This window comes from Chelonia mydas, chromosome 1 (assembly GCF_015237465.2).
Source record: "Chelonia mydas isolate rCheMyd1 chromosome 1, rCheMyd1.pri.v2, whole genome shotgun sequence".
Classification (NCBI taxonomy): Eukaryota; Metazoa; Chordata; order Testudines; family Cheloniidae; genus Chelonia; species Chelonia mydas.
The window spans coordinates 131,522,797-131,538,917 of NC_057849.1; the positions used below are offsets into that span (position 1 = coordinate 131,522,797).

The following is a 16,121-nucleotide window of genomic DNA, read 5'->3' on the forward strand; positions in this document are numbered from 1 at the left end:
CATTTTATAATTCTAAAACTAATAAATTGGAAGTTATATGTATATGTAAAGCTGTTTATGGATATATATATAAAAAGCCTCCATGTACAGTTTTAGCCTATAGCAGAGTTTTTAACAGCTGAGTAAACTCTTATCCATTATGGACTTCCTTTTTCCATCTGACATAACTATAGATGTGCTACACGGGATGTGATAATTTAGATTTTGTACCTTTTAAAGTTACAGTATTATAAATAATTACCTCATGTTCACTCATTCAGATCATTCTACTCTAACACGTCAACCAACTCATTTTGCCACAATGATGGTGTTGCACTGTAAAAGCAGAATTCTTTATTCCCCAGCCTAGGGATAAGGCTTTAATTAATAAAGAATGGATATGAAATAATTAAATAGGTTGTTTATAAACATGATTTTCTGATGGTACTAGGTCAAATACCCATTACAAGAGCTGAAATAGAATTAATGCTTGTAAATAGAAGTTTTACTAATGTATTCAATGGGAAGACTGCTTGCATACATTTTTTAAAGATTAGTTATTTATATTTGTAATGATTGCTGACTATATGGGTGAGTAATTAACGTTTGCACAGCACCTTGCCAATATGAAGTGTTCTATAACTGCCAAGTACAGTATTACTATTGTATGGGAAGGATCTTCACATAACCCTGCCACCTTATTCACTTCAGTTTTCACATTCAAACTCCAAGCCAACTTGCTTATTAGAGACAACATATCATATCTCTACATTTCCAGCATTCATCTGTAGCAAATGCTATGGCTATGGTTGAAAAGAAACTTTCATTCAAAGTCATGCAAGGGGCTTCACATAGACTAACCCTTGCAGTCTCACAGAGCTGTAGTAAGCCTCAGAAGATTCTGCTCAGGGGGCCGGATACATGTATTTAAAAGGGCTGGGGCCTAAACTTGTATTTTGAACTGCTGTTCAAAAGTTTCCTCAAATCTCTTCCTTTGCACTGAAATTTCAGCCTTAAGGTGAATTAAATAAAAAAAGCATATAAAGTGTATCATTAAACACATATGTATCTGTTTCTCTAAAAATCTGTCCTTGCCAAAATGACTTCCTCAAAGTGTAAGAGATTACTTATTAACATACTCATTTTCTTAACCTTATAAATGATAGTTATAAATACAAACTATTCAAATTTCATGGAATAAAATAAAAACCTTGAAAAAGAACAGCATTGAAACGAACAACATATGAAACCATACTGAGTTTAAATTCAACTAAGGGTCCCATGTTGTAAAATTCCACGTGGTAAAGAGCTATAAGACAACTAATGAATGAAAAAAAGATTATTTACCTAAGAATGCTAGATACACACCAACACTGTCAATCCCCCTTGCTCTTTAGTTTGCAGACTGAGGAACACATCCAGTGCTGTACAGTTTCACCACACATTGCTTCGATCCTGCAAAGAACTCCATACAGACATCCCTCCAGCCACACACACTGATTTCACTAGGGGTTGGTGGGGAAGGATGCAAGGATCTACCTATGTAGAGGTCCTTGCAGGATGGAGGACCATGGGCTGCCTAAATCCTGGACTAGATTAAGCAATCACCGAATGAAAACCACACACCTTAATTATCCTAGAAAGTGTTATTTACCAGTTCTGAACTCATCATGACTGGGCACATGCATTCCTACCCTTAATTTATGCTGACATTAAATTCCAGATTACCTTGTCCAGTGTTTCACTATGCGTGTCTTTGCTACTAAAGCTGCTACTCCCATAAATTTTCTTTGACATCTACTTAATATAACTCCTAAATTATTTAAAATGTGTTTACATCTAGAAAATTCTGAATAACTTCTGACCAAAACTTTCAATGTTTCTATTTTCCGAACCATGTATAAAATCTCCAGTCTCCTTTACATCCTAGTACACAGCTCTTTGTCACCATACAGCATTGATAGATGTTGAGAGCTTTTATGTTTAGTGTTATATTTTGCTCTTACAATTATCTTCTATTCCTCTATCATGATAGTTTTCAGCTTCATTTTGAACCACAAATCATACTCATATTAAGCATTTTACTTAAGAATTCTACATCAATACTGGAATGATGGATGAGATTTCATTAACTGCTATAGAAATGGTTATAGATAATGGAAGAATGTTTATTAGAGAGACAAGGTGAATGAGGTAGTATCTTTTATTGGACTAACTTCTGTTGGTGACAGAGACAAGCTTTCCATCTTACACAAAGCTCTTCTTAAGGAGTGGGAAATGTATCTTATATCTCTACCTTATTGTCCTTATGAAAGAAAGTTACCTTCTAATTGCAGTTTGAATGCATCAAAAATATTGAAGAAAATAGTTAACAAAATAAAAACTATGTACCAAAAATAGAAGAGAGAACTTGTGCCACATCTAAATTTAAGTAGTTTACAGCTACACTTTATCTTCAAACCAATAACAATCAACTAACAATGTCACATTATTTTAATAGCTTTGTCAACCAGCTATGATAAGCACATAAGATATAAAGTACACCAATAAATATTTGCATTGTAAAATTAGATTAGTTTTGGAATGCAGTGGCTCCAACACATCTATGTGGTCAGATAAACTGAGATCACTGGGTGTGCACATTAAAAATAATGTCTCTATCTTGTTAGAAGCCATTACATATTCAAGTTTATGAGGTGTTAGAGTGGGAGGGGAGTGTTTTACATGCCCAATACAACTATATATGGAATTAATCTTGGAAACATAACATACAAAAGTTTACCCTGCCAACAAAACAGATCAACGAGTTTAACTTTAAAACCCCTGTATATTCTTTAAAGAAATATCTGTGAAAAAGTGTATGTGTTTTTTTGAAGAGTGCACAACCGTTAATATCTACAGTTATCCATAAACATTTATAATTCTGTGTGAGTGTGTATGCTTGATTCTTGCTTGTTTCTACTACAAACACGAAGAATAAAAGAATTTCTAGGAACAGACTTCAGACATTGTGACGGATCACATATACCAATTCTTAACGAACATACAGCAAGACCCACGTACAGGTCAGTCCCCCCCACCCCCCGTCGAGCTTTCCCGGACTCAGCCCAGGATGGAAACGCAGCGTACAAACACTCAAAACTCTCCTTAAGTCCTCTAGGTGCACTCTATCGGCCAAACCTGTCAAGTGCTCTCCCATCCTTACTGACAGATCAAGGCACCTGCTAGAGCCATGGGATTCTCCTCATTCACACAACTCCTCCTTTCACCTCCAACAACAGCAGCTGCAGAAGCCAACTGCCCCTATTATCTGACTAACGCAACCCAGGAGCTCGTGGATAGCTTAGCAACTTGGGAAGAGAGAGATGAGCAGGGACCCTTTCTCAATACGTAGAAGGGGGGAGACCCACCCCCGTAGGACCAAGGGAGCCTGTCCTCAGGGCAGAAGGAACCTGAGGAAGTTGGGGATTTCCGGGAGCCCTATCCCGGGGGGAGGGTCCATCCTGCCACCTCTCTGGGCCCAGCTGGCCTGGGGAAGGGGAGGGGGGGAAGACTCTCGCGCTGAAGGGGAGTCCTACCTCGGATTTCCACACAATGTAGGGGGAGGGGTGGCTGCTGGGCGCCTGCTGCCCCTTCCTCTGCTGGAGCCACTTCCTCGGGGAGGAGAAGATGCTGTTGGTGCCGGTGCCGCCGCCGGGGGCGCTGAGGGCGGAGGCGGAGGGCGTGCGCGCCAGGAAGGGCAGCTCCCAGGCCGTGTTCCTCTTGCCCCGGGGACTAGCCTCGTACTCGAAGTGGAAGCTGCCCGAGGGAGACTTCTCCAGCGGGGTGCTGGGAGTGGAGAGCGAGCCGCAGAGCGGGCCGCCCCCCGGGCGCAGCAGGGCGCGGGAGGAGAAGGCGGCCAGGCACTCGGCCGAGGGGCCGCCGGCCGCCCTGGCCCGGGGCGCCTTGGCCGGGCCGTCCCCCTCCTCCCGGCTGTAGCTGCCGATGATGGCTGGGTCCAGGCTGCGGGTCTGGCGGAGCCTCCGCTTGGAGAGGCTCTTGGAGGAGGCGGCGGCCGGGGAGGAGCAGGAGAAGACGCTGTTCAGCAGGCTCTGGGCGGACATGGTGGCGGCCGCCCCGGGGAATGTGTGTGTGTGTGTCCCCGGGTAGGAGGGTGGGCGTCCTCCCCTCTCAGCCGCCCCGCGGAGCCAGCGACGACTCCGGCTCCCGGAGCGGGGCGGTCAGCGGGTGCCCGCGCCGCGCGGGGCGGCTGCTGCTGCAGAGGTGGAGCCCGCAGGGGCCGGTCCCGGCGCGGGCAGCCGGAGGCTCATGCTGGCCGCAGGGCGCCCTGTGTGCGCGCTGGGGCTTCGCAGCCGCCGCGGTCACTGCGCCGGGCGGGGTGCGGGGTTAGCCGAGAAAAGGGGAGGGAAGGAGGCAGCCGCCGCGGGAGTTTTTATCGCAGCGCTCTGGAGCCTGCCAGAGTCACTCCCCCCGCGGCAGCGATGCGCACGGGGTCTGCCCAGTCCCCTCCGTACGCGGCGGGCGGGGAGGGCAGCCGGGTGCCCTGGGGCTGCCTCCCCCAGCCGGCCGCGCCCCGCATCCCCAAGCGCCGCTCCCAGCGCAGCCGGGTGAACAACTGGCGGGCGAAACGGGGGCGAGGGGGATAGCCAAAGGCGGCTGAAACTTCCCCAGGCATGTGACCACCAGAGAAGTACATGGCCACATGAAGGGGCCCCCTCCCCCAATGGCTGCCTGTCTGAGACGGGGAAGGAGGTGTTAATAATGGGCCACCCTCGCCCGGGGGGCAAGAGCCCCTCCCGGGGTGTTGTTTCGCTGGTTTTAGTCCCTTGTCAGCTATCCCACAGCTATTGGGTTTCATGGCAGGATGTTTACGCATATTGGTGCAGGGCTTGAGCCGACCCAGGATTTCATTACACATGTTACGTGTTTTCCCTCTTCGGGATAACCACAGCTTGCGTTACACCTTCGCCCGTTATGCAGGTGTATGAATGATGGTTCTTGCTCCCGAGACTCGGGGACAAACTCAATGGCGGGGCCAGGTCTGACAGAGCGGCAGGTGCTCTGCAAACTTGCACGGCGTCCCGCCGCTCGCCCCACAGCTGTTCCCTCCCGAGAGCAGGGTCTGCCCGGAGAACCGGGTGGATCTCGGGTGTGGGATGCCCACGGGCTGGCGCAGAATGACGTTTGTGGTGTTGGATTTGTCACTTGTCGTCCGCTGAAGCTGTTGCTACCTAGGGGGAGTAAAATGAAGTCTCTGTAAACAGCACTCGATTTTAAATTTATTTCCCAGTATTTTGCTAGAATTATTTTTATAGTGGAAAGTGCATTTGCTTCAAAAAGGTTTTGGTGGATGTTCAAAAACTTTTTTTTTTTTTTGGCCTTATTGTCTCAAATGCCTGGTTGTATAAAGCCCAGTAAATCATCCATATCAAATCACTTGGCGCATTCCGATCTGATTATAATCTGTCGTAAATACTATAGAGCATAATTTTGCAGAGTAAGTGGGATATCTGCCCTCTGTTCCCCTTGCTTGTATAACTATACATTTCCGTTATAGTGCTGTTCCTTCAGCCTGATGTTTTCAGAGAAAGCCAATGGCCTCAGAGAATGGCTACAGTAATAGGCAAATTGCCTTCTATTTATATGGGTCAGATCCTCAAGTGGTGTAAATTAGTGTAAATCCTCTGCTTTTTTTCCCCATCCTGTACCAGCTGAGAAGATTCCTCTGTTTTGTTTAACCAATAAGAAAAAAATACTATATTGAGTTCAGACTCTGCTTCTTCTCGCTGACAACGTCCAGCGGAATAACAGCACTTAGAAGAGGCATCTGACAAGAGTCCATGGAGTGGCATGGGTAACAGCAATAAAACTGAAAGCATTATTATAGTAATCAAAAATAAAGAATAAAGACATATATGTGTTTTACCACGTGGTTAATAGCAGCAAAAAAAAAAAAAAAAAAAAGCCGTGTTCAATATATCTAGGGTCACTCTTGACAAATAACTAATCCAAACAAATAACTGACCCCACCCAAAACCCTAGGAAAACCAAACACTCCTTTCACAGGCAGGACTTCTCCACTCCCAGACACGCTCCCAGACTGTGTACAAACAAGGACATCTTTATTAAGGGAAAGAGAACACAGTCATAAGCTTGGGAAAACATATCAACATAACATAAATAGATAGATACACACGCACACAGGTATGCAAATAAAGAGTAAAATAAACTTCCCCTTCCAGCAATCCATCTAACGCCCATCCCACCCACCAGTGACAATGTTTCACAGGTATTAAAAGTGCCTGACCATACCACCTCACTCATCCACCAAACCCCACTCATAGCTGGGATCAGGGATTAGTAGTAGAGTGTCTGAATATTTCTCTCCAGTCCTAAGAAAGCTGCTTGTCCCGAATCACAACTGCCTACCCCAGCTTAGTGATTCAGCTTTATTAAGGTGCTGGAAAAGCAGGACCTCATGGTAGTACACTCATTTCTTCTGCTGTTCTCTACATCTTCTCTCAACATTGTAATTAGCCTGCATTGCCTCTTTCAGCAAGCCCCCAAAAGCGGGGAGTCAAGAGCACTTAGGACCTCAGCGTAGAATCCTGACTGCTTGAAAATCAGCTCTTTGCCCTTTCAAGCTTCTCTGGGAGCCCACATCCTATGAAATCTAAGTTCATGTATAATTATGCTGTATAATTATGGTGACCAGAGGAATTTTTTCCTTTTCAGCAATAGAGGGAGCAGAGAGCTCTTTCCCCTCTGAAGCTTTTGGCCATTGGACTTACAGAGAGAAGAGGCATATTCAGCCATCCACCTTCAAATTAAGGATTCTCTCCACACTGACAGGTTTCAGAGTAGCAGCCGTGTTAGTCGGTATCCTCAAAAAGAAAAGTAATATTTGTGGCACCTTAGAGACTAACAAATTTATTTGAGCATAAGGTTTTGGAGCATAACGTCTCCCACTTCTCACGAGAGACTGTTCCACTGCTTAATTACTGGATTATGCTAGTTACCCCCAGTTGACATTGCAGTTAAGGTTCTATTTAAAGCTAAATTTTGCATTCTAATACTTTCAGTGAGGTCTCATGCAGGTACAAGCCAACATCTGAATGAGCTCTCCCTTGCCACCTAGTGATGAACTGGGGTGTGGCAGACTGACAATTTCCTGCAATATACTACTACTAAAAGAAGTTTACTGAATTATACTTGATTGAATTATATTAATAGATTTGGAGTCCATTGTATTAAAATGCAATTGTATATGTATTATTGTATGTATTTTCATGGGAAGGGTAAATAGGAGAACAGCAACCAGTGATTAGGCAAATTCACTCAGGTTGTAACCTCTCCAGAGAAACCACCCCCATGGAAATGTATACATGTACTTGTTCAAACTGGTTTCTCCAGGGACCAACAAAAAAAGCAAAGACTTTTTGGATAAATAACTTAGTTTTAAACTGGCTCATAGCCTTCTTCCTGATGCAGCAAACAGACAGACCCTCAATCCTTAAAGTAGGGGAGTTGGAAGGACTGGGCTTGCCAGAATCCCTATTAGGGTTGGGGTTAATTCTGGTAAGCTTATTGGCATAGGGGTAAGTTCTTTTATTGTTTTTCATATGTTTTCTCTGTAACGTTTTTTACCTTAATAATAAATTAGGCTTGCATAGAAAGAGCTGTGTTGTAACCTATAACTGTAGCAATTCTCCGTTAACCATCTCTGAGGAGAAAACAACCAGGTGTCCTTGGGCAAAATGTTTGTGCTGGGAAATACACAGTGAAGCTAGGGAACTGTGCAGCTTGGAAATACCCTGGTCAAAATGGAGAGAGGTGTGGGTCTCTCTGCCCAAGAGAGGTGATAGCCAGGGGAGCTGGAAGCCTGAGAATGGGGGCCCTTGCTGTATCACAGAGGGAAAATACACAGTGATTAATTTGTAATGAAAGAGTGCCAGGGCTCAAGCAATTGTTTTACTTTCATAATTCATGCGGCAAGCCCAGAGGTGCTGGGTCTCTGAACTGCCAAGCCTGGAGCTTCTGGAGCTCAGTGTTGGCAAGCCCTGGCACAAAGTAAGCATTGGAAATACAGGTGCAGTTGCCTTGCACTGTGACATGGGAGAAAAGACTTCAAGAGCATATCTTATTTGCATAGACACACCTACCTTGCCTAGGTGATCATCAGACAGACCTGCTTTGTCAAAGTGATCTATTTTGGCTGTTTTGGGTTAAAATTCACTTTGGTCTTGAACATATGGTTAATTAAATGTTGTTATCCTTATTTAATGAGAAAAGGATAGCAGAACTGTACTTAATATGCCCTAGTTTGGTGGGGAGAGTCACCCTAACTTTAACCTCACTCACTAAGCACAGGGTAGTGAGGGTAGTGATGACAAATTCACGTGAAAGTCAAAAGGGGTAAGTACCTGGTGTTAAAGTCTTTGTTTAAAGAACTCTAGTAACAAAGATTTGAATTCTTTTCCTTCCTATGTTTAAAGACAGATGATCAGATTCAATTTAGAGTCCTTGTATCTGCTCAGTGGTCATTAGAGCTGAAATCAGTGATGAGCTGTGGGGATAGTTTTGCGATGAAAGACAACATGGAGGATGTAGTAGTGAGCTTCCTCACTACCTGCTGAAATCACTAAGAACTGGGCTAAGTGAAGGAACCTCAGAACATGATACTGCAGCTAGAGGCAAAGGTAGCAGAGACAGCAGTGAGCAGTGGCAAATGCAGCAACGAGTGGCAGCAGAGACAGCAATGAGAAGCGATAAAGTTTGTGGCAACAAGCAGTGACAAAGACAATGGTGACACTGGTGAGCAGCAGCAAAGGTGTTAGTTAATCCCCCCTTCATGGGTGGGACGTGAACCCATGCAAATGTACCACTGAATTCTCTGACTTTACTGACTGCTAATAGCTAGCTGCGCAATGGCGCAAAAGGGAGTCGTGTATTAAAAGGACATTCGTCCATCAGACATGGGTGCTCTGGGGCTGGAGTACCCACAGGGAAAAATTAGTAGGTGCTCTGCACCCATTGGCAGCCAAGCTCCACTCAGCCCCTGCCCCACCTCCTCCTCCGCCTGAATATGCCGCATCCATGCTCCTCCACCTACCTCCCAGTGCTTCCCACACAGCGGCCGCCAAACAGCTGTTTGGTGGCATTAGCAAGCCCTGGTAGGGAGCGGGAGGAGGCAGGGCCGGGACGGGGATTTGGGGAAGGAGTTGGAATAGGGGAGGGGAGGGGAGGGGCAGAGTGGGGGCGGGGACTTTGGGGAAGAGGTTAGAATGGGGACAGGGGTGGGAAGAGGCAGGGCAGGTGCGGGGCCTCATGGAAGGGGTGGAGTGGGGGCGGGGCTGGAGGCAGATGGAGGGTCGAGCACCCAGGGGAAAGTGGGGAAGTTGGCGTCTATATATCTGGGTGAAGGGTGGTGCTGGTTATGTTTTGTAATGTTGAGAGGAACCCTTAGATATTGAACCCAGCCCTTGTTGCTGTCAGCGTAACCTGGCTGAAGGGCTACACATGGTACCAAAAAGAAGGTATAAAATGTAAAATATGAATAGTTATTTGACCTTGGGTTTGAAGCTACATGACAGAGTGTTAGCAATATTGGAACCCATGTGCGATGCGCAAACTTTTTTGCAGAGCTGTTAGCTGCATGCCTGATAGAGCTGCAGCTATCAGCTCTCTTCCTCTCCTCCTCCTCCAGACTTATCAAGGAACATTATGGGGACAAGAAAAGTGTGAGAAGATGCTGAGAACTGAAGCTGCGTCATGCTTGCTCCGGTTATCCTGCGGGAAATGCACCTGGACATCATCATCCAGAGAATCCAGTTGTAAAATGCAGCCTGAATGCCCTCTCATACCCTCCCTAATACTCCATCACTGGGGAAGGGCTGCCTAGGTTAATGGTCCAGGGGGGAGAGGGAGGCACAAGTTGTTTCCCTTTGCACTTGTCCACAAAGTGGGGAAGGGGTCCTATGGCTCCACTTCCCCTATTCAAGGCTGCCCTGTATACTATCTGCCTATATTCAGCAAGTGATCCAACTCTGGATCGCCAGTCACAAGTGCTGATTTAGCAATTCACAGATGGATCATCAGACTCATAGGCCATGTCTACTCTACAAAATGATATTGACTTGACTTATGTTGGCATATAGCCACCACAGTTATTAAATCACTTGTGTGTGTTCACACTTGACTCCTTTTGTCAGTGGTGCGCATTCTCACCAGGAGCAATTGTATCAATTGTATTGTCAGTGAAGCCAAATTATGACATTCTGAGGCCCTAAACTATGTCAAGGGTAAGAGAACCCATACCATTAAAAAAATATATATATATATTATTTTCACAGAAAGGACACTGAATATATAAACACAAAAGCTTTATTTTTGCATATATACAAAGGTGAAGTAAAAAGAGAATAACAATCTAAAACACATATCTTACTATATGCCTATTTGCATTATAAAATAATTCCAAATTAACATATTTTGTCTATGATTTCTTAATTAGTAGATATGAAAAGTTTATTTCTACAGCAACACAAAAGCAGTTACAGTTACACAGACCAGCTTAGTTAATGGAAGCAGTACAACCTGCAGTATATCTGTTTGCACATCACATTAATTTTAACACTGAAATGTAAAACATTTTCTTTCATGATTTTTGGAGAGCAAAGTCATTGATGATGTCCTCAAATGATAAGCTACGGAGTTTGTCACTTTCGATGCACAGAATACTTAGGGCAGATAGCTTTTCTTGCAGCATTTTCTAGGCAGAATTCTCTCTTTGCGTTCACTTTTCTATCCTTTATCTCCCCCAGGACCACTAATTAATCTCAAGTAAACACCTCAGACACAAAGAGTGACAACAAGCTATATGCGTGAAAGAGAAAGAAAGAATTTACCAGAGATATATATATATATATATACACACACAGAGAACATGAAAAAATGGGGGTTGCCATACCAACTCGAACGAGAGTAATCGATTAAGGTGGGCTATTATCAGCAGGAGAAAAAAATGTTTGTAGTGATAATCAGGATGGCCCATTTCAAACAGTTGAAAAGAAGGTGTGAGTAACAATAGGGGGAAAATTAGCATAGGGAAATAATTTTTAGTTTGTGTAATGACTCATCCACTCCCAGTCCTTATTCAAGCCTAATTTAATGGTGTTCAGTTTGCAAATTAATTCCAGTTCTGCAGTTTCTCATTGGAGTCTGTTTTTGAAGTTATTTTGTTGAATAATTGCGACTTTTAGGTCTGTAATTGAGTGTCCAGGGAGGTTGAAGTGTTCTCCGACTGGCCAGGATGGCGTTTTCTGGAAGATCACCAATGGATTGTAGTTTCCTCAGGAAGTCAGTGGTGTCTCTACCATCTCCGACCTCACATTTTTCCCGATTTTATTGGCAGTGAGATTATTTATTTATTTAAATAAGTTACGAAGGCGTGGTCAAAATTTGACTAGTAGCAGCTGGCCAACAAAACGCTGCTTTAGAAGACAGATAGCAGAGTTACTCATAGAAATACTAAGTTTACAAGTGAAATTATCATTTTTTTTCTCAGCTCTGGCCTCCCACCTGTCAATAATGAACAATTAATGAAGGATAAGGGTAGGGTAAGGGTATTTGTGTAACCAGATGTGTATATTTTTGTCATAGTTGAACAAAAATGTCTATATTTAGAGAGAATCTTCTTTTTCCCACATCTCCTTTATCAACTGATTTTGATCAACTGTCAATAATGAACAATTAATGAAGGATAAGGGTAGGGTAAGGGTATTTGTGTAACCAGATGTGTATATTTTTGTCATAGTTGAACAAAAATGTCTATATTTAGAGAGAATCTTCTTTTTCCCACATCTCCTTTATCAACTGATTTTGATAAAATTTGAAATTGAGTCAGTTTTTTCTTTTTTAGAGGCCCCTCATATAGCGAGGCCCTAAACTGTGGCTTAGTTAGCTTATGCCTTAATCCAACACTGATTGTCAGTGTGGGGCTTTTGGGATGGCTCCTGAAAGCCAGTAACAGTTGATATAAGCAACACAGTGTCTACACTGATATTGCATCTAATTATGTTGACCATGGCTCTGTGTTGCTCAGGGACGTGGTGTTACCAAATCAGCGTAAAGAGGCACTTACATTGGCAGGAGTCAAATTTATGTGAAGACACTTCCACAACTAGGCCAACGCAAGGCAGTTTACATCGACCAAACCCTGTAGTGCAGACCAGGCCATAGTTGCAACCAGTGCTTTAAACTCAGCTCAGCAAGTAAGGTATAAACACAATTAGCTACCACAAAGCTGAACATGATTCATCCTGATCTATGTTGACTGCTACATCATGTCCAGCATTTTATCATCACAAATGTTCACAACTGTGTTCAGATGACAACGTTTTGTAATGGAGACAAAGCCTGAGACTTCAGCTGACGTGCATGCCTCTCTCCAATCTGATACAAATTGCACTGCATGTATCCTTCATTGTCTTCAATCGTAAACAGGAATCTTGTATGTTTCACATCCAGACTCCTTGGATCTTTCATTAGCCACTCTTTATTTCAGTTTTTGCTTCGTTCTTTAGCCCATCTCCTCACTCGTTACAACCTGCTAATGTCATGACATTACAGCACCCAAAATTTCCCTTTTTGCTGTCTGCTGTTTACTGCATGACTAAAATTTTGAATGTGCTGTACTTATTAACTCCTTCCTCTGCTAGCTACTCTTTGAGTTTACCACTCAGCGCTAACCTCCATTCAGCTCATACTCCATTACTGCAGAGTATGAAAAATTTACCAGACACCTACTAGTTGATAACCGTTTTTTTCCCCCAGTAGCACTTGTAAGTTGCTGAGAAGTCCAGCTGGAAAGGTACTGAGATTCCTATGAGGTTGCTGTTTCTGGCCACTGCTCTTTTGCATGACTGTCTTGTAGTAGATATCTGATAAATTTGAAGACCAGCTCCCTTTTACCTGCTTGGTGAATGAGCTATTTTCTTTTCTTTTCATTCCACCCAGACCCTCCTGGTAGTTGAATGCCATTACTGAATGTCAATCCTTTCCCTAGCCCATTGGCAAATAAGGCAGGTTTCTCTGATATTCTACCTTTCTCTCACTTCCAGTATATTTATCCTTCTGCACCATTATTATTAATTATATTATTATTTATTATTTATGTTGCACTAGTGCACAGAGCCCCAATCAGGATCAGAGCCCTGTTGTGCTAGGTGCTGAATAAACATACACAAGGATGCATTTCTTGCTCAGAAGAGCTTGCATTCTTAGGCCCAGACCCTGACACTGCTTCCATAGGGGCAAAGCCCTGCATGCATGAGGAGCTACCTTGACTTCAACACTGGTGTCCACCCACACAGAAGCAGTTGCGGAATCAGGGCCTTAGACAATGGACATATGAAGCATGTGGAAAGAGACACACTCAAATAAATACAATGATATGGTCTGTGTTGTTGTTTTTTTTTAAAGGCTATAAATGAAGTAGATGCCAAGTGTCCACATTTCCTCCCCCCGCCAACCTAACCGTTGTTAGGTAGCTGATATCTGATAGGCTTCATGACAGATGTGGGTTTTGAGGAGGGATTTGAAGGAGGAGACGGTAGGGATTTACAGATTACTTTAGAAAAGGGGTTCCATGAGTAAAGGGCAGTGTGCGAAAAGATGCATGGAGGTTTGCGTGAGAAGCTGATAAACAAGCAGATAAGGCTGGTATTGTCAGAACAGAGGGTCTGGAGGCAACACAATAAAAGACCAATGCGAACAGTTTTAGTGTCTGTCTTTGCTGCTGCTTATAGCTTTCTCAAAAAACAGTAATATGACAGTGATTGCTGGTTATGCTGATAATATGGCATGATTGCTGGTTATGTTGCTGCCCACAGGGTTTTTCAGGGGCAGCCTAGGACTATGTCTGCACTGGGGGTTTTGTTGGCATAACTATGATGCTAGGGGGTATGTTTTTCACACCTCTGACCAACATAGCTATGCCACTATAAATGTAGAGTAGGCCTAAGTCTACCATCTTTAGTAAATTATTAACAGTAGCACAGGCAATGGAGCTCCAATTAACATTTGGAAGGATATCTTAACATTTGTAAAATGAAAGCTTAAATTCTGCAAGAACTATTACTTGGGACCCCTGCTCCAGAAGGAATGTTTACTATTTGCCCTATCTTAATCTTAATGTCTGAACTCATCCTGTTCCTATCTCATTCAATAATTGACCAGCCGCTCTGAGTCTGAAGATACTGCCTTCAAGTTTTAAAAAGTATATTTAAAAAAAAAATAGTAGTAGAATTAATATGGATTAATAAAGCAATGAGATCACGGAGAGAGAAATTCTGAGGAACGAATGAAGTTGATTGTTACGCCTTCTTCCTTTCCACTCATCAGTTTCATTCTGAATCAGCTTCAGTCCCCACAAATGGAGTTTTGCCCTGAGCCATGCTGCGGACAGACCTAAGAAACCACCGTCCTCCTGCTTAACTAAAGATATATTTTCTCAAGGCCCTTTGTCTACCATAATTCCAGCCTGCATGTGCTACTGGATCCCAGAATTTGCCAATTGTTATTTTTTCAAGTCAAAGCCATATTTGAGTTCTGTCAACACAAAATGATATCTTAAACCAGTTAATTACTATTTTTTAAAACTCATGTAACCCAGAGCCAGCCAAACCTAACATATAATGTATTACTTTAAAAATGTATTACTTAAAGCTGTCAGAACTGAAAAATCTTTACTGTGTATTGGCACATGAATGACATTTGCAAAAGGAGTTAACCAAATATGAATGAGAAAAGATCTAGACTAAAGCTAAGAAAACCTCAATCTCTGGAAACCTTTAAAGAGTCAGTATAAATATTGTATAGATTCTACTACACTCTCTGTTGTGCTAGCAGGCTGCTCAGGCAAGTTTTAGAGGAATTATTGTACTGTACAAAACCTTCAACAAATTTTGATACAACTAATGGCCCAGTTTGATGAATTCAGAGTTAGTAAGAGGTTGAGTTTTTAGGATTTTTTTTAAAGTTACTTGAGAGGAATTTCAAAACAAAATCTTTAAAAACTCATCAATAGAAATGCACTTACTTATGCCAGCAGTAGTCACTATAGAAGTCATAGTCACTACAGAAAATGAATGAAAAGTTGCTACAAAATATGAATTTTTCCATTTCACAAATTGAACACAGAGCCTCCTGCTACTGTGACTAAAACCTTGTTAAACTTAAGTTCATGCATCCGATGAAGTGAGCTGTAGCTCACGAAAGCTTATGCTCAAATAAATTTGTTAGTCTCTAAGGTGCCACAAGTCCTCCTTTTCTTTTTGCGAATACAGACTAACACGGCTGCTACTCTGAAACCTGTCATTAAGTTAAAAGTGAATTGGAAAGAAAAAGAAAAAGGGTTTGTATCCTTTCATTACTGCTGTACTATGTATAAAAATGGGCTCAAGTATAATTAAAAATATGTAGTTAACTTATTTTTTCCTGCTTCTTTCTTACATTAGACACTCCATGTCTTGAATTAATGTGTTTTGTTAGAGGACCAATTGGAGGACTAGAGATTTTAAATAAAACCGTGATGTCACAATAGGCTGATACCTAAGATGCAGCTTTCCTAGTCCTCAGTTGAAGAAGGAAGGGTTGTTAAGTCGTAACAGAGGCCTTATCTACACCATGGTGTAAGTGGTAGCATACACCACCAGCATAGCAGTGTTTTTACCACCTGTCATAAATATAAAGGGAAGAGTAAACCCCTTTAAAATCCCTCCTGGCCAGAGGAAAAATCCTCTCACCTGTAAAGGGTTAAGAAGCTAAAGGTAACCTCGCTGACACCTGACCAAAATGACCAATGAGGAGACAAGATACTTTCAAAAGCTGGGAGGAGGGAGAGAAACAAAGGGTCTGTGTCTGTCTATACGCTGCTTTTGCCGGGGATAGAACAGGAATGGAGTCTTAGAACTTTTAGTAAGTAATCTAGCTAGGTATGTGTTAGATTATGATTTCTTTAAATGGCTGAGAAAAGAACTGTGCTGAATAGAATGACTATCCCTGTCTGTGTGTCTTTTTTGTAACTTAAGGTTTTGCCTAGAGGGATTCTCTATGTTTTGAATCTAATTACCCTGTAAGGT

At 42.9% G+C, this 16,121-nt stretch overlaps 1 protein-coding gene across 1 annotated transcript in view; it reads right to left on the reverse strand.

Moving 5' to 3' along the window:
* The window catches only part of ARHGAP6 (Rho GTPase activating protein 6), a 502,260-nt gene extending 497,869 nt beyond the window's left edge, over positions 1 to 4,391 (reverse strand). The window contains exon 1 of the mRNA XM_043537808.1: positions 3,558 to 4,391. Coding sequence (XP_043393743.1) covers positions 3,558 to 4,082 — 525 coding nt within the window. The 5' untranslated portion in view covers positions 4,083 to 4,391. The remainder of the gene's footprint in view (positions 1 to 3,557) is intronic.
* Between the last annotated feature and the right edge of the window lie 11,730 nt (positions 4,392 to 16,121).